The sequence below is a fragment of the Meles meles genome, chromosome 7 (assembly GCF_922984935.1).
Source record: "Meles meles chromosome 7, mMelMel3.1 paternal haplotype, whole genome shotgun sequence".
NCBI classification, from domain to species: domain Eukaryota; kingdom Metazoa; phylum Chordata; class Mammalia; order Carnivora; family Mustelidae; genus Meles; species Meles meles.
The window spans coordinates 128,935,110-128,954,905 of NC_060072.1; the positions used below are offsets into that span (position 1 = coordinate 128,935,110).

Consider the following 19,796-nt stretch of genomic DNA (forward strand, 5'->3'; position numbering starts at 1 on the left):
TATTCTTCTCCTATCCCCCTACCCCCCCATGTTGCTTCTCCATGTCCTCATATCAGGGAGATCATATGATAGTTGTCTTTCTCCGATTGACTTATTTCACTAAGCATGATACGCTCTAGTTCCATCCACGTCGTCGCAAATGGCAAGATTTCATTTCTTTTGATGGCTGCATAGTATTCCATTGTGTATATATACCACATCTTCTTAACCTTTGCCTCAGTCCTTGGGCCTTGTCATGATGATCCATTTCTGCAGTCTGATTTTTGGGGAAATGTTCTCGAGGACTGATATTATCTCACTGTCAAAACACTCAAACTTTTTAAGCTCCTTTGAGCCAGTTGGTTGCTCTATAACATGCAATAGGATTTATGTTCCTTCTGCTCACACTCATTCCTATTAATCACTTAGAACTTGGGAAATGGAGGAAATGCAAGGCTGCCTGTCAATAGTTGAAGAAAGTGAGACTGAAAATTCTGCCTTATCTTTCCTGAGGATCAAGGCTGGTAGAAATCACTGCCAAAGTTGTTGGATTTAGCCCCTTCTGACTTGATTCATGGTTTTTGTTGTTTTCATGTTTTATATGCTTCCTTTTTTTTTTTTTGTCATCAGTCTTGGTTTATGTTGGGATTTTATTTCAAACTTACCCAGCACCTGAGAAAAAAAATTTTCTTTGAAAGCCCATTAATGTAAACATTTAACATTATCAATAAAATCACACTGCTTATTCTTATTTTGTCATTTTGATAGTTAACACTTTACTATGAGATTATTTGAAATATGTTTTAAAGATATGCTGTGCACTTACTTTTATGGATACAGGCATAAAATGGGAATTTATGAGCCATATAAGCAAACCGAGATGAATACAGTAGAGGTTAATAGGAAATTTATAATGGTGATAGTGATGTTTGCATGTATGTGTATAATATGATTGTTGGTAGGCTACTTCAGGAGTAAGAGGAGTATGTGCCAAAAACATTTGGTACATTTTTGGTTATCAGCTTCGTAAGTCTCTTCTCGTTGGTTAGAAGCAGCAGTAGGATGGGGTGTAGGATGAAGGAATGTACATGCAGGAAAAACTTACACCGCCAAGGATGTGCTTCTTTCTTGTATACTTATAGACAGGATGAATAAAGTATTTTGGAGAACAAGAGAGAGTTTTCCATAAAATAGTATTTTTCTCTAAGGAACAGCTTCACCAGTTAAAGAAATACTATATTCACACTGTAGGGAACAAGGTGAAACCGAGTGTGCATTTAAAGAAATACTTTGTATTGCCACTACGTTGTAGGAATTAAAGGTAGAAATCAGATGTTGGTGTTGGGTACATTTTGAACACTGCTTTGTTTTCTCCCACAAAAAGAAAGTTTATTCCTAGACAAGTGTCAAAAGATCTCAAGCTGTTTCTGAATTTAAAACGTTACCTTTTGGGCACCTGGGTGACTCAGTCAGTTAAGTGTCTGCCTTCAGCTCAGGTCATGCAGGATCCTGGGATAAAGTCCTGTATTGGGCTCCCTGCACTGCAGGGAGCCTGTTTCTCCCTCTCCTTCTGCCTGCCACTCCCCTGCTTGTGCTTACTCTCTCTTTCTCTTTGTTAAATAAATAAAGCCTTTTAAAAAAATAAAACTTTACATTTAAAAAAAAGATATTTATTTATTTATTTAGAGTGTGAGCAGGAGAAGGGGCAGAAGGAGAGGGAGAGAGAGAACCTCAAGCAGATGCCATACTGAGCTTGGGGTCTCATGCGTGGCTTGATCTCACTACCCTGAGATCATGACTTGAGTTGAACTCAAGAGTTGGATGCTTAACTGACTGAGCCACCCAGTTGAATACTATTCATTTGTATTGCTAGTAATATGATTGCAATAACACTTATTTAAATGATAACATGATATATAGTAAATATAATAACTCGTTATACTTATTTGATTATTTATTTGCTTAGCATTTGCGTTACCTTCTGAACATGCAGCAAGAGCAAACTAATGACTGTCCACTGTATTATGCGATACCAGCTCTTCATCTAAATCATGTTTATATAATTATTCCAGGGAGTACATTCTCAGAACGGTCTTCTGTTATTGCAGGGGTTTCAGTTATGCCTCTTACCATATTGACAGCAATCATTAATGTCATAATTTTCTGCTAATTAGGAAACAGTTTTGAAATAGGTGTAGGGAAGAAGACGTATCTTAGGTTTCATAATTTTACTATTGATTCTCTCAGTGATGTGAAAATTAAATTTGATTTCCAACCCCAGCTTTAAATGACCATGGAATAACTTGGTCGATAGGTTATCATAATCATCAACATTATTTTTTCATTCCTTTTGACAAATAGCAAGATACCAAATAGAGTAGGACACAGTTAGTTCCCTGATTATACACTATAACCGTGTCAAGCATTGTAGGAAATTATGAAAGCCCAGAAAATGTCCCACACTTATGTTCTAGAATTTTAATAATAATGGTTCTCTGGCAGGGTCTTCAGTGCAAAATGTGGGACAGCATCAGGGCTCTGCATCATTTTCTACGATCACAGGGAAAGCTAGGACTCTTTGATCCAATTCTTTCTAGAGCAAACAATGATCTCCTTTGAAGTTTTCATTTATTTTGGTGGGTGATGCCAGTACAGTATTTTCCCTGGATACTGTCTTTGCAGGGCTATAACTTTCTGTGTTACAGGAGATAAATTAGGTCATTACTGCAGCCCATAGTAGCGTTATAGGGAGTATAATCACAATAAGCTATTTCTCTGGGGAATGTAGTGACGTAAAACGATCAGTCAGACCATTTGCAAAAATGAATGGTGTGGTTAAATATTTTATTCTTGAAACAGAAATATATTGACCTAATGTGGATATGGGCCTAAATTCTTACTGCCTGGTGTACTAAATAAATTTACCAAGGATTTCTGTCAGTAACACGCTGACTGTTGTTGCCCACAGCCCACTTCCTCTCACTGGTCTCCAAAGGGAATTCTACTTCCTCAGACTTAAGAAGCAGAGTCTTTCTTCCGACGGATAACCAACATGCTTGTCAGGTATTTGAAAACACACAGCATTTCAAATACTTTTCACATTTGGGAAATTCTGTTTTATAATCATTCGGACATTACTTATTTTTCACAGATTACATTTTATTACTTCTCCAGCCAAGTGAGTAACAAATTAGTGGCTGGCCTTCAGACTACACGTGGTGGTCCCATTCAGCATTTATGGCAAAACACAGCTGGGCTCCACAATCAGTGGGAGAGAAATGTCCTGAACATCCAGAGCAACCAGAAATTTCGGGTATGCATGTTATATTTTCTAACTATGTCATTGAGGGGAAAATGGTAAAATATAGGTCTTTAACTGATTTTCCTTTTGGAAACAAAGGCAGAAGAAAAGTTATTAAATTTCCTCACTCCCTACAGCCCATTGACAAGTCCTCAAAACAGGCAGAGTGACATTCCTCTAGGAACTCGGTTACCTTGACGTTATTTGCTAATGGGAAGAGGCAGTCTTAGCCTGACCCCCAGGACCCTGTAAGTCTATTTTAACATATATAAAAATTCCTTTGGAAATATCCTTTATCTCTACCCCCAAGATACATGTTGGCAATCATCCTCCAAGCATATGGCCCACCAATATACATCTGAAGGGTCTCATGTCTCAGGTTTTATTAGACAGTAATAAATGACCTTTCCCAACAATAGCTCACCCCTTCAAGTCTGGAAACCTTGCTTCCAAAATTCCTTAGAAACTAACACTATCCCTAATTCCCTCCCAACTTGGAAGGATATAATGAGCCATTCCTTGTGACCACAGTGCAGCCCTTTCTCCCCATGGGTTTTATCCCCATGCTTTATAAAACTGCCTTTTTGCACCAAAGACATCTCAAGAATTCTTTCTTGGCTGCCTGGCTTCAACCCTGGTACCTTTCCTATATCATTAGTAATAGATGAATTAAAAGTAAGATGACCAGTGTCCCAGTTGGCCAAGGACTAGGATTTGCCAGGACTGTCAAGCACTGAAACCAGTCTCAGGAAACTGGGATGGCCAGTCACCCTAAAAGACACTTTTAAAAGATGGGTTTAAATGTTATGTATAAAAACTAAAGTTGAGGGGCACCTGGGTGGCTCAGTGGGTTAAGCCTCTGCCTTTGGCTCCGGTCATGATCTCAGGGTCCTGGGATCGAGCCCCGCATCGGGCTCTCTGCTCAGTGGAGAGCCTGCTTCCTCCTCCCTCTCTGTGCCTGCCTCTCTGCCTACTTGTGATCTCTGTCTGTCAAATAAATAAAATCTTAAAAAAAAAACAAACTAAAGTGATATATTTTAACATATATTTATATATCAGTAAAATATAGCTTTCTAATTATCTTCTTAGTTTCTTAAATCCCCTTCATTTTCTATTTCTTTTACTATTCCAACCTCCTCTTTCTTTTCATCTTTTATTCTTAAGAATTACTTATCTTCCAAACTTTTCTCATGCTTATCAGAGAACAGGGTTATATTGGGTAATGAGGAAATAGACTATTTGATTTAAATACTAATTCCAAATGCTGTTGAAGTAGAATAATTGTCATATTCATTTCATGGCTAAATTCAAATTATTCAATACAGCCTTTATTTTCCAAAATAATTTTGAGAATGAAAGCCCATGCAAGCCTATAAAAGACAAACTTATTTATGCAGCCTAATAAAACTTATGTATGGTGGAAATTATAATCTCATGATTATTACAGGAGTTCTTGGTAAAGCATTGCATATTTTTACATTTGAGAGAGCTGAGAAAAATTTCCCATTAAAAACAGGATCTTAAAGCATTTTATAAATTTGCTTTTTAAACCTGGTTTGCAGGCCGATTTAGCCATCTTGGCTAAAGCAGGTTTCATTTATTGTCTGTTATTTGAATAGTATAATAATCAATTTTATAATTTTAATACAGTGTAGAAAATCATCTGCCATGTGATAGATTTAGCACTTGCTTAACTGTAGGGATTGAATTGGATTGAATTTTAACTTCAGTTATTTTAAGTGGCAAGAGGAAGGATGGGAGAATGAGCAGGATTTCTACTATAAAATTGAATTGTAAGCTATAAGAATGACACATTTTCTTAATTGATCTGTCATAAATTCACTGTAGTTTGAAATTTCAGGCTTTTGTAAACTAAATGGGGTTCCAAAGAGGATCAGAGAAAATCACTTCGTAGATGGTTAAATGACACCTAGATGAGAGCACGTTAGAGGAACTGTACGGCTGGAAACATAACTCTGCCATTTGAAGCTTTGTACTCTATTGAAGTCAGATATATTGGTGTGGGGCTGCATGGGGACCACAGGGTATCTTAAGCCATCAGGCATTCAAGTCCTCCTGTGAATGATTGATTCATTTTTTAAATAAAAACTCACTTGGGGCACTCGGTGTATCAGGTGGGATTCAGGGAATGTTCCTAGTACGTGTGAAGAAAAGAATTTTCTCCCATATTTATTGAGATATAACTGATATGTGTTTAAGTTTAATGGATGTAATGTGATGATTTGATGCATGTACATTGTGAAGTGATTTTCACAATAAAGTTAGCTAACATATCCATCACATCACCAAATTATAATTTTTATCATGCAGTAAAAACATTTAAGATCTACTCTCTTAGCAACTTGCAAGTATATAAGATAGTATTATTAGTTGTATTCACCATGCTGCTTATAGATACCCAGAATTTACTCATTTTATAGCTGGAAGTTTGTGCCCTTTGACCAACATTTCCCCATTTCCCCCACCATGCAGACCCTGCCAAACGAAAAATTACTCTGTTTCTATGTTTGGCTTTCATAGATTCCACGTGTAAGTGAATCATAGAGTATTTGTCTCTCTGTGACTTATTTCACTTAGCATAGTACCCTCAAAGTTCCAGCATGCTGTCATAAGTGATAGGATTTCTTTCCATTCTTGGCTGAATTATACCTTTGTATGTATATACCACATTTTCTTTCTCCATTCATCTGTTGATGGACACTTGGGTTGCTTATGGCTTGGCTGTTATAAATAATGTTTCAATAAATATGAGAGTGCAGGTATGTCTTTGAGGTTGTGATCTCAGTTCAATACCCAGAAGTGGGATTGCTAGGTCATATGGTAGTTCTATTTTTAATTGTTTGAAGAACCGCCGTACTGTTTTTCATAACGGCTGCTCCAGTTTCCATTCCCACCAACAGTGAGTAAGGATTCCCTTTTCTCCACATCCTTCCAAACACATTATCTCTTATCTTTTGATACTAGCCCCTCTGAGAGGTGTGAGATGGTATTTCATTGTACTTTTGATTTGCATTTCCCTGATGATCAGTGACGTTGAGCATCTTTTCATGTACCTGTTGGTTATTTGTCTGTCTGTCTTTGGAATGTCTATCTTTGGAATGATATTCTCTATTTTATTTGTGTGGCATTTTTTTTCACTATTTAGTTGTACGAGTTTCTTATATATTTTGGATGTTAACCCCTTATCTGATAGATAGTTTGTAAGGGGGGCAGTAATGATAGGCATGTGGAAGGGAGACTATGTGTTCCTGGATTTGGGGTGTGTGTGTGCAGACTGAGTGCATCTAATTTATAGTGGATTTTCAGGTTAATGATACCTGATACTGAAGAAGTTACTAGTTTCTTTCTTTTTTTTTTTTAAAAGATTTTATTTATTATTTATTTGAAGGAGAGAAAGAGAGACAGAATTAGTGGAAGGAGGAAGGGTAAAGGGAGGGGGGAAACAGGCTCCCTGCTCAATCCCTGCTTACTCCCGGGACCCTGAGACCATGACCTGAGCTGAAGGCAAATGTTCAACCGGCTGAGCCACCCAGATGCCCCTAGTTTATTTCTTTTTTTTTTTTTCCCCTAGTTTATTTCTTAACACTTCTCTTCTTTCTCCCCTATGTCTCTCTGTCTTCACTCAATAACAAAGCAAAACAAAACAAACACAAGAGCAACAAAACGGAGCCAAGAGTGCTTTCGAGGGGACTAAGTCACAAAGACTGCATGCTGAAGGATGGACTTGCTGAAGTCCCTTCTGTCTATATGCTCACATAAACTTTAATGACTGAAACGGGATTTTGTCTGTGTATAAACTTTGTCAGCATTTACACATCCTTTCCGACTCTGAAGCAGAGTGGATGGTCAAAGAACCCTAACCTATCTTTTTGCCAAGCTTTGTGCCTTCCCTTCTCTGTCTCCAACTCAAGGTCAATGTCTTTACGGGTAGGGTAGCCAGATGGAGATCTGGGGATTGGGTAGAACTGGAACCAGCTGAGTCTTGTGTGTTAAACCCTTTAAAACAACTTCCTTGTTTTTTCCCAGCCATCCCTTCCCAAGTGGCACATTGCAGGGGCTGAGGATTAAATATGTGTAGCAGCTAACTATAAAACTGAAAACTCCCAAATATATCACTGTGGGGGCCGTGGGGCTATAGCTGAGGCAGCGAGGTTATTCACTCGAGTGCTTTAAAATGAGTCAGTGGCTCCAGCGAAAGTAGATGCCTGTGCAGTATATTAAGTAGTTTGCCAAAATACTTTATTGCTGATATGAAAACAGCGCCTCTACCTTAGAGGCTTTGTAAAACTTAGGAAACCGTATGACTCTCCTGGGATCCTTTGGCTACACCAATCTTTAAGATTGCAGGCATGTGTTTGTTCTGTTCTGTCAGCAAGGGAGCAGGTGTTCACATGCTTTTGCTTAGCTGAGCCTACAGAGACGCACTGTGCTTGTCATACTTCCCACCGTCCTCTTGTAGCTTCGTCGTGCAAAAGCTTGAGTGACAGGCTTATTGGAGGACATTTTGTAATCAGCATCTCCAGACAATATCTGCTGCCTCATCAGTTTATAAGCCTCTGAGAATTACTCTGTTTTCTGCAGTTTCCCCTCCATGCTGCCTTTGGACAGTTTCAAAGCCTTTCATGCTTCCTTTAGAGATATCCAAATAGGAGATGGCCGTTTCCGCTGGACCAGGGCGTAGCATGGGCTTCTGAGAAAGTCTCTGTCATGTGGGGGCTTTGTCACCTTTATGTGTACAGTGCTAGGTCTACACCTTAATGAAATGAAGCTTGTTCATTTCTGAGGGAATACTGCAACATGACAAGGAATTGTGTTTATGCATCTAGTCAACAAAGACAGCAGCATTTAAAAAAGTTTCTCAAGATGTTTAAGGAGTAATAACATCTAGGATTTACTGAGCACTTACTACCCCATATAATGCACTGCATTTAGTCCTTTGTATATATGATTTTATGGGCCCTGCACGGCAGTCTTCTGAATCAGAACTATAATTCACAAGCTTCGGAGAGTGAAATAGCCTATTAAACTCCATTCAGATTAGAACCCAGTATAGTTTGATTTCACATCTTAATCATTTACTCACTGAGCCGTGATAATTTCTTTATTATGTTAAAGCATTATAAGGATTAAGAAAAATAAAAAAGCATTATAAGGATTTATAAAATACAGATGGAAAAATCCAACTTCTAGATTTGTCCAAATATATTGCAGGTGACTCATTAAACATTCTTTTGCCTGCTGTGTTGGATAAAACAACATTTTTACACATATTCTGCTGATTAACTGCAATTGCATTTCTCAAAATTGTAGATTTAAGCAATTCATTTTGCTATTGTCCTAAAATATTTGCAGAAGCAAATAATAAACCAGGCCAAATATATAGCAGAAATTTAGTCTCAGATGCAAGTAAAACCTTCCCTCACTCTCCTTTTCTTTGTCTTGAAGGCACTTTCATATTGGTTTTATGGGTAGGAAGGAAGGAATACTGTATTACTAAGTATATCACTGACCATGACTTTCATGTCAAATGTTTGGATTCTCAAAGTAAATGAGAAGTCAGTGCCTGAATTTTAAAATGATATCAAAGCATTTTTATATGCTATTATCTGCTTGTCATTTCTTTGATATTCCATTTCGACATGCCAAAGAGTTCTTAGCAACCTTGTATTCAGAAACAATAGATTTTATTAACATGGATGAAAGAGAAGTACTCATAAAAATAAATACAAATCATTAACTTAAAAAAATCTACTCTCAAACTCTTCTAAATCATGATTGGAGTCATTTCCCATATAAGTCAAGACTATTTACTGTGTGAACCCATGATGGCAAAAAATTACAGTCATCTTTTTGCATTTCACATGTTTGCTTGAGAAATAATATTGAATGCACACTACTGATTAAGAAAACTTTAATATGATAAATCTAACTACTAGAGTTTCTGTTCATGCAGTTACTGGTGTCATCCAAGCGAGTTTATGGCCATTATTTAGCTACTGTCAAAGAGTTGTTGAAGATTTAAATCTTGAAGGCTTGAACGCTGACTCCTTGCCTCCCTTAGAGGCCATCTTCTCTTAAAATGTTTGGGGTGAAAGCAATTTGTCTATTATTTACTGTTGATCAATGCAGCCCTTACCTGACTTCTGTGATGTCGTTAAGCTTCTAACTTCATTATCTGTGTTATTTTATTTGCTAGTTTGCTATTCTTTGCTTTATTTTCCCTAATGCAGTTAAAATGAGGTGGATGTTTGGAAAAACTTATTTACCAAAGTTTTGGGGAAAACAAAGAATGCTAGACCTCACTTTTCTTAGAAATACAACTACCATACACAAACATGGCTACTGACCCTAGACCTGGCTTTTTGAGATTCCACTTTCTTGAGCTGGTTCAACCCATCCTTCTTTTCAGGATCCCAACCAAAATCTCTGGAAAGTCTTTCTGTTTAAATATATTTAATTTGAGTACTGCGTTATGTCTGATGGGTCTTAAGTTTTATAGCTACAGACCCATGGTTGAATTTCCTACATTTAGAGAAATAGTACTCTCCCTAAGAAAAACATTTCCCCTTGCTAGACCAGTGGGCTTAAATGGTAGCCAATTTTCACGCTAACTTTCCTTCAGTTAGACCAAGTTAACGTATAATTTAATTGAATCAAACAAATATACATATTGCAAACTTTGATGGAAAGAATTGAAGGTGAGAAGTTCACTTAAAAGCCTTTTCATTAGATCAGGAATGAAGATACAGGGAGAGAAGTTGGAATGGAAAGAAGAGAAGGCTTCACAGGTCTTGATGGTATGGATGTAGGGCTAGAAGAGAATGTGATTCCTCAAGCCACTTTGGAGTTTTGAGCATTGAAAAGTGGCAGTCTTCTGGAGCCATTGTCAGAGAATGGGAGTCATGGGAGGGGAAAAATATTATGACTTAGAAGTGACTTTTGTCATTTGGTAAAAATGTCCAGGAGGCTGTGGATATATGGGCAGAAAGCTCAGAGAAGTGGATGATGTTTGTGATATAAATTTGTGTTTCACCGGCTTGGGTGACAGTTTAAACCCTGAAGATCAGTGGGTTTGAGAAGAAAGTGTGGAGAAAGAAGGAACAAACTGGTGATTAGTTCATGCTTATCTCTCCTTCTCTCTTTAAATATGGCTACCACTGGTGTGTCCTTAGCTCAGCAAAAACAGGTGAAAAGATTTTCAAGAAGGATAAATCTTAATCTGTAGGGAACAGATTTTTTATCTATAAACACACTATTCATACAGTGGCTTACACACTTTATAATAACTCTGTTACAATAATAGGTAACACTTATTTAATACTAACTTATACCAAGTGCTGATAGACATGTAATAACTCATTTATCTGTGCATAAATCTTAACATATAAGGAATAAAATTATTATTATTTTAAAGATTTTATTATTTATTTGAGAGAGAGCTCACTTGTGAGAGAACATGAACTGGGGGGAGGGGTGGAAGGAGAGGGAGAAGCAGACTCCCCGCCGAGCTGGGAGCACAAGGAAAAGGACAGGTGTGGGGCTAAATCCCAGGAGCCTGGGATCATGACCTGAGCCAAAGGCAGACGCTTAACTGACTGAGTCACCCAGGCACCGCAATAACTTATTTTTATCAATGCCTTTTTACAAAGAAGGAAACTGAGGTACAGAGATGTTAAATATCTTCTCTAATGACCCGTTGCTATTAAGTGGTTTAACAAGGTTCTGAATCCAAGTAGTCTGTTTCCAAACACATACTTTAATCATTGTGCTCTACTCCCCTCAGATAAAATCATCCCTATGGTAAGTCTTTTCTTTCCCCTCTTAAATGGCTTTTTATTGAAAAGCAAAGCATGGCACCTGGGTGGCTCAGTGGGTTAAAACCTCTGCCTTCTGCTCAGATCATGATGCTGGGTTCTGGGATCGAGCCCTGCATCGGGTTCTCTGCTCAGCAGGGAGCCTGCTTCCTCCTCTCTCTCTGCCTGCCTCTCTGTCTACTTATGATCTCTGTTTGTCAAAAAAATAAATAAAATCTTGAAAATAACAAAAAAAGCAAAGCAAATTTGTAACACAATTTTAAATGTTTGTAAATTGCGTCACAAAAGGGATGCAAAATGTTTGCAGTGTAACTATTATATTCATGCAGCTTAAGTCATTCATTGAATCTCACACCAGTACAAACATAAAGTTATTTCATGACTAAGAGTAGCTCAAATTTGGGCACCTGGGTGTCTCCGTCAGTTAAGCATCTGACTCTTGATCTCAGTTCAGGTCTTTATCTTAGGGTCCTGAGTTCAGACCCTGTGTAGGGCTCTTCCCTGGATGTGGAGCCTACTTAAAAAAAAATAAATAAAATAAGGGAATTAAAAAAAGGGTAACCCAAATCTAATAACCAAAACTGTATTAGTATCAGAAGTAATATTAAAATGTTAAATGGAAAAGATATCCACTAATTTTCTTACCAAATGGAATCTACAAACTAAATTTTTAGAAACCATAAAAAGAATGACTAAAACTATAAACCAAGCAGTTAGGTTTATAGAAAATTCTGGGGAAAGTAGTGAAATAAAATACTGAGAAAATAATCAATTAATATGCATGTAAAACACTACCATTTTATTCATGATTTTGATACTAATACAATGTAAAGGAATTTCACAAAAGTTGATCAGCTAGGTGCTACAAATAAACCTTGAGACTCAATTCTCTGTAATTGTTGTCTTCTAGATGTGGTTTACTTGAGGTTAGTCACATTTCATCTACTTTCCTGTATGTATTCCCAGAAAGATCTAGTCTCTACCAGAGATCACACAATCTGTAGTAAAATAATTTAGAGATGGTTACTACTGTTTGCCAAGTACTTTTGCCATCCTATTTCTATTTTTCCTCAAAATTTTCTATTTCAGATGTATAACCATAACTCATCTTTTCAGGTGCCAGCTGGATTATTTGGTCTATGCAACAATCTTTGATAGGCCTTTTCCACCATTGTCCTCCTTTACAAGTAGGCATGTGGTTATGTTTTATATGATGAGGACTCTCTTAGGGCTCCATGTTGACATATTACTCAACAGGTTGTGGATGTTTCACATTATATTTTCAATAGTCTATTAGATAGCATCTTGTTTGAAAGGAAATACATCAGTATGTCATGTTGTAAAGAGAATGTGGTACGGCAAAAGGACCTGCTAGCGTCTGCTGTATGGAGATCAGCTGTCAAGCTAAAAAGCAATGCTGACATTCTGAAGTAATAAAATGTTTATATTGTAAACAAGGCTGAACAATGCACACGGTTTAATGCATCTATGAATTAAGCCTCAAACATCACTGGTATTCATTAGTGAGGTTGGGAATAATGCTCTCCACAAACACAGCAATTTTCTGTTGATTAAGTAACTAGGAAATTAGAGAGTAGTTTCTTCCTAAGTTTCTCAGATTTATTAAACCAGAGTATTTCCTCTTGGTGCAGACTTGGGCTGGATTTACATCACAATATCACATTCACTCATTTTTTAAAAAAAAAGATGTATTTATTTGAGAGAGAGAGGGAGGGAGAGAGCAAGAGTGAGCATGATGGGGGGCACAGGGGCAGACAGAGAAGGAGAGGGAGAATCCTCAAGCAGGCTCCTCACTGAGCATGGAGCCTGATGTGGGCCTCAATCCCAGGACTCAGAGATCATGACCTGAAGGAAAATCAGGAGTTGGATGCTTAACTGGCTGAGCCGCCCAGATAACCCTCACATTCACTCATTCTAATAATAAGTCACTGCACAACCATTTTTAGTCACTGTCCCAAGTTTTGTTTAGATAATGGCAGAAAATGTGTGGAAGGATAGAGCACGAGGACGCCAAGGCAAGCTTGTGAGCAAAATTTAGAGAGCCAGAGGTGGAAATGTGGCACAGTTGCAAAATGCCAAGGACCAGAGATCAGGATGGAGCTGGGTCCAAGAGCTGGTAAATACTGAATAGTGTGAACACATACAAACCAAGCAGAGACGGTAGGACGACAAAAACCAGTTGAATATTGCTTCAATTCACAAACATGTTATATAAACTATGGTAGACATTTGAGATAAAGAGATGACCAATTTTCTTGTCCTTGAAAATGTATGTGTGGGTTTCTTTCACTTGGAAATGTCATGGTCACCAAAGTGTTTCTAGATCTGGCATGTTTTTTTATTTGTAGGCTCTGTACTATAATATTCCTTGCTTTATGCTTTTGTTTTGTTTTTCTTATGCAGGTTGTTTTTCAAGGTCAAATAATTTCAACTCCTGAACAGGATGAAGTCATAGCTATTGACGATATATCTTTCAGTTCAGGCTGCTTGCCTGCAAATGGTAAGAACTTTTTCTCATTTTGATCCTTATTGTGTCTATAAATTCGGGGCATTTTAAACATTGTGTAGTGACTTTCATTCTTTGAATGAAATGAAAGCATTCTGTAATGCTCGTTCTTTCTTTCTGGCCTGATGTTTTAAAGTGGGCTATTTTCCATTGCATAACAATGTCTAGGTTTATGCCAGAAGTTAAAATAAGTTGTTTTTTTCACTGCCTCTGATGCTGTTAAGAGTTGAAGGGATAATTTGGTCTCAGATTTGAAACCTTGTAGCAATGTTTACACTGACTAGTTAAATCTCACCAAGAGAACTCCTTGCCCCTTAGGAAATAAGTGAAAACTGGCTTCTCCAGGCTTGAAATTGTCTTCTTGGTGAATTGATTTGACTCTTCCACTGAAAGGCACAACTGGAGGGAGAGAGATATTAGTTATAATCTATTTTCTACTTAGACTGAAATAGCTAGATCAATAATCCACATATCAGATCTAAAAAATTACTCATATTGGTTCTCTGATTATATTAACTGAATTCTATTTACCATGCATATTGTTCTCAATAGAAAAGTTTAATGTTAAAATTATGAATTGGTCAGGATAAATTAATTTAGTTTAATGATCATGTAAGAATCATATATGATTATAGATAATTGATAGATTATCTATATGATTAAAATTATGCATTGGTCAGGATAAATTAATTTAGTTTAATGATCATGCAAGAATCATATATGATTATAGATAATTGATAGATTATCTATATGATAGATAGGTAATCATATGTGATTATAGATAATCAGATAATTGATAGATTTTTTCCTTTTTAAATGTTATTATACTGTAGTATGAGATAGCATAATATAACTACTTTGTAGAGAGGATTCTAAGTTCTAATTTGGTACAAAGATATGGTAGTTGTGGTAAATTATATTTCGAGAACAGAAGAGATGAGCTGATCTACCTAAAGGAAACCAAGGAATCTTGATAAAGGATGCCTGTATTATGCTTCGATTTTAAACAGCACTTCTGCGTAGAAGAGCTTTATAGGAATAGAATAGAATAGAAGAGCTTTATAGGCATCTCTTGCCACTTAGACAAGATGGTAGTGTTTTATAGGAGCTGCTGACAGCTCCTTCCACACTAGAATGCAAAAAGTTTTCTCTTATCTTTATCTTGTCAGTTCTCAGTATGTTTTAGCTAAGAAATCACTATATGGTAAATTGAAATATAGATAAATTGAAATGGAGAACTAAGGGAGCAGACTGTAAGGTCCACCCATTCCTAGAAGTAAATAGTTGAAGTATAAACCTCAATGCCTTTTCACCAACAGAAGGTAATATTTCTAGGATTTATTGGAAGGGAAGCAATAGATCAGGAGAGAATACACTGTTGACCGCAGGCAGAGCAGACCCATCTACTGACTGCTCTGCCGTTCAGTCTCCCCTCATGCTGTCTCTTCTGTTACCCTGTATGGTATTCCTGGGTCCAGAGTGTGGCTTGTAATGGGGCAGCTTGGTTTGCTTGGTTTGTAATGGGGCAGCTGGTCCCTAACTGTGCGTACTTCAGCAGTATCTTTATATATCACCTTTTTAGAATAGTTTCTGCAGAAACTGAGTTCTGCCAAACAAATTGATCCCTAGCTAGTCGTGTGTATTGCTCAGTCCAGCTAATCACCCCCCAAAGGAAATAAGGAATGAAATCAGCTATTGGCCAGACTTTCCCAACTGTAGAGAAAATTAGGACCTGGCCTCTGCCACTAAAACTTTGCATTACAACAAGCAGAACATGCTGGGGTTGTGCTTGGGACTTTCCATCGCCTGTATTAGGACTCTGCTGTCATTTCACAGATGACCTTTCTGTTCATCTTTGGGTCTGGGAACCAAAGCCATTTCCTTAATTCCTCATGATCCATCTGCTGGGACAAAGGCCAGTATAGATGGACCATAATAAATATTCAGAAGACAGATGCCAGATTTTTAGTAAGCACTTAAAATAGCTCTATAAGATCACTATAGAAGTGAAAAAGCAATAGTCACAGGAGTGAGAGCACAAAAAGTTGGACATTCAATGAAAGGTCGTGGTCAAATAGAAAAAATATTGGTGCCTATAATTTCTAAGATGATAGTTCCAGATAATGTTACAGCCATATTGTTTTTGAGGTGGTGTGGAAATAAAGTTTACAGAAGATAAGGCTTGAATTATAAAACAAAGTTATAGGCCTTTCACATGGATATTAAATTTATACAACATTACAAGGCTTGGGACTAGAGAAGATTTTGAAATCCCAAACTGAAGTCGTCCATGAATATGGATGCATGGATGACCCAGGTCAATAAGTTGGATGTCATGAGCCAAGATGTTTCTACACGTGGAAGAATATGTGAATCAACACCGGGGATTTAGAAGAATGGCGACTTTAATTTTAGGCCTTGTATTTATTGGGGCATTGGAAAAAGATATCATCACTCTGGAGATTTGCAAAAGAAGTAGTCTCTTTTTGGAAAACGCCAGTATCCAGATAAGGTCACACAGTATGTTCTTTTAACTTGAGGGTGCAGGGAGTTTTGTTTTATTGATTTTCAAATAGAATGAGGGTCGATGGCATATTGAAACTTTTGGGAGGAAAACAAAGCAGCATGAGGTTTAATAATGGAGAAAAGAATAAAGTGTAATGGAATAGGATTGACATTTGGTTGGAGTTGCATTTTGTAAATGGTAGGAGTGTGAGAGATGGTAATATTATGTAACATTAAATTTCCAAATGAGGGGCACCTGGGTGGCTCAGTGGGTTAAAGCCCCTGCCTTCTGCTCAGGTCATGATCCCAAGGTCCTGGGATAGAGACCCACATCGGGCTCTCTGCACAGCAGGGAGCCTGCTTCCTCCTCTCTCTCTGCCTGCCTCTCTGCCTACTTGTGATCTCTGTCTGTCAAATAAATAAATCAAATCTTAAAAAAAATTTCCAATTGACTTATTTCACTAAGCATGATACGCTCTAGTTCCATCCACGTCGTCGCAAATGGCAAGATTTCATTTCTTTTGATGGCTGCATAGTATTCCATTGTGTATATATACCACATCTTCTTTATCCATTCATCTGTTGATGGACATCTAGGTTCTTTCCATAGTCTGGCTATTGTAGACATTGCTGCTATAAACATTCGGGTACACGTGCCCCTTCGGATCACTATGTTTGTATCTTTAGGGTAAATACCCAGTAGTGCAATTGCTGGGTCATAGGGTAGTTCTATTTTCAACATTTTGAGGAACCTCCATGATCTCCCTGATATGAGGACATGGAGAAGCAACATGGGGGGGTAGGGGGATAGGAGAAGAATAAATGAAACAAGATGGGATTGGGAGGGAGACAAACCATAAATGACTCTTAATCTCACAAAACAAACTGGGGGTTGCTGGGGGGAGGTGGGATTGGGAGAGGGGGAGCGGGCTATGGACATTGGGGAGGGGAGGTGAACCATAAGAGACTATGGACTCTGAAAAACAACCTGAGGGTTTTGAAGGGTCAGGGGTGGGAGGTTGGGGGAACAGGTGGTGGGTGATGGGGAGGGCACGTTTTGCATGGAGCACTGGGTGTTGTGCAAAAAGAATGAATACTGTTATGCTGAAAAAATAAATAAAATGGAAAAAAAAATTTCCAAATGATTCTTTCTAGTCAAGTTCAGAGGTTATAATGATAGACTAACCCTAGTCAATCACTAGAATCAAAGAGAAGTGATTGATTCTGAGCTTTATTCCAGACTTTTAGATGGGGATCACTGAGGATGGGGCCTGCATTTTAAAAAAGGTTCTCGGGACACTTTCTGTGAAACCACCTGATCTCACGTTTAAGAACTGAACTAGGATTTGGGGTGCCTGGGTGGCTTAGTGGGTTAAGTGAGGGACTCTTGATTTTGGCTCAGTTCATGATCTCAGGGTCATGGAGGCTGCTCTCTCTCCCTCTTTCTCTCCCTCTGCCCCACCTGCCTCCAGCCCCTGTATGCATCCATTTACTCTCTCACTCTTAAAAAAAAAAAAGGAACCGAACTAGCATTTGGGAATCATGCATCCTGGTCTCATGCTTATTATTGCACTTGGCAGGGAGTGTCCTGGGACAGATTTCCAGCTGATTAGAGAGTGGTTTCAGTCCCATGCAGTCCTAATGGTGATGATCAGGGTGCATCTGAGACATGCAGCCAGAGCTGATTCAACCTTTTCCAGACATCACCATCAGAAATCTTACTCCAGTGGAGGGTGGAGTTAGGAATGCATTTGGATGCAAGAAAAGAGAAGTTTTCTTAGGTGACTTAAGAAAACAAGAGGAGATGGACAGTTATGATGTAGATTCTTCAACTTTGATGCTGTTAAAGTCAAGGACTAAGGGATTTCCTTGGTATTTACTTCATGCCTGTCACCTTATATTCTTAAAATGATTATTGAGGCTCTATACATCTCACATCCAGGGCAGGAGGAAGGCAGAAATGAGAAAGGATAATGTTTTTAGTCATGCCATTGGCTAGATGATTGTCACATGCGTACCTCGGTTGCTAGGCAGACTAATAAATTTGAGTATTTGGATTCAGCCTTTATACTAGAGGCAGGCAAGGAGAACAGGTTTATGAGATGAGTGAGCAAACATATTTTCCAGAGAAACTCAACATCAGCATACTTAGAATTCCAGCTTTCTTTCAAATCTGTTCCCTTGCCTTATTTTCTCTTTTTAAATTATTGACATCTGGTCTCACTCAGTAGCCTAGGAGTTATTCTTAAATCATTCTCCCCTTTCCTTATCCCTCTATTAATTTAGTTAAAAAATAGCAGTGAGGGCCTGTCCTTAATTTTTCAAATTGTCTCCTCTTATTTACCATTATTATTTATCCAACTGTGATTCCATTAAGTACGTATTTTTTCCCATGGATTTTTAAAAATTCTGGTTTTGATCTATTCAACTCTACTACCCAGTACTATGTACTGTCCACCAGATTATACTTTCTAACATACAAATATGACCAATCTCTACCTTTTAAAATATATCACTAACTCTTATCATGTCCAAAATAGAATTCACTTTTCTTATAAATTCTTATGATTTCAAATTTCTAAGCTCACAGGATCCTGCTCTTGCATGCAAGCCCAACTTCCTCCTTCATAGTCCTCCAAGAATCCCCAGACTCTGACCAGAACAAATTGCTGGGTAGTTCAGCAACACAGTGTCATCTTATTCTTGGGTATTTTTGTAAACTTTGCTCCCTCTGCCCATTCCATGACTTTTTTTTTTTTTTTTTTTTGGCTGTCCTCCTACCCTCCTACTACTTACTCTTTCTGACTGAGCAGACTGAGTGGAGGTCTCTTTTCTGGGAAGCCTTCTCTTACAGAAAAATTTCCCTAGACTCCCACCCCTACACACACACACAGACACACACTGTATTGATTTATTTTTGTAGCTAAACACTAAGTTTCTTGAGGAAACAGTTACTAGTGTCTTATTCCTTTGTGGATCTCCAGCACAGAGCAAACACTTAATAAATACTTGTTGACTAAATGACTCAACACTGAACATATGCAATTATTTAAGTATCAAGTATTTGGGAATTTGAGTAAACTCTTCTTTCCTCTGAGCTGCAAGTGTTCCATTTCATATAACAGAGATTTAAATAAAATATTATGAGACTATTTTTTAGTAGTTCTTATATTTATGCTAAAAATATATATTATTTTTTTGCTTTTGTTTTAACATCAGAAATTAAGTATGTCTTCAAGCTATCTAATGTGATTTTAGAATCTGAGATTTCTAGCTTCCAAAATCATGAGAAGACAAATTATGTTGTATAAGTCACCATATTTGTGGTGCTTTGTTTTGGCAGCTCTAGCAAACAATTAGAGAGGCTTTCCTGAGCTAATTCTGTAACATATGAATTCTTTCTCATCTGTAACCACTAAAGTCTCTGCTTAGGAGAGGTGGTCATCTCTACATTTTCTTTAGAGACTGTAGTTTTCCCATCACTATGGTAGCCAGAATACAGAGATGCATTTTTAAAATGCTTAAACTAAGTAACTCTGAATCCTATATCCATTAAAAATATCTTTCAGGAATTAAGATAAAATAAAGACATTCTCAGATGAAGAAAAACTATAGAATTCATCCCTGCATCCCTGGAAGATCTACTCTA

At 37.7% G+C, this 19,796-nt stretch overlaps 1 protein-coding gene across 3 annotated transcripts in view; it reads left to right on the forward strand.

Moving 5' to 3' along the window:
* MALRD1 (MAM and LDL receptor class A domain containing 1) overlaps window positions 1–19,796 on the forward strand; it is an 800,866-nt gene that overhangs the window by 31,872 nt on the left and 749,198 nt on the right. For all 3 annotated transcript variants that reach the window (XM_046012349.1, XM_046012350.1, XM_046012351.1), the window contains exons 3-5: window positions 2,948–3,042; window positions 3,131–3,292; window positions 13,540–13,636. In XM_046012349.1, the coding sequence (XP_045868305.1) occupies window positions 2,948–3,042; window positions 3,131–3,292; window positions 13,540–13,636 (354 nt within the window). The remainder of the gene's footprint in view (window positions 1–2,947; window positions 3,043–3,130; window positions 3,293–13,539; window positions 13,637–19,796) is intronic.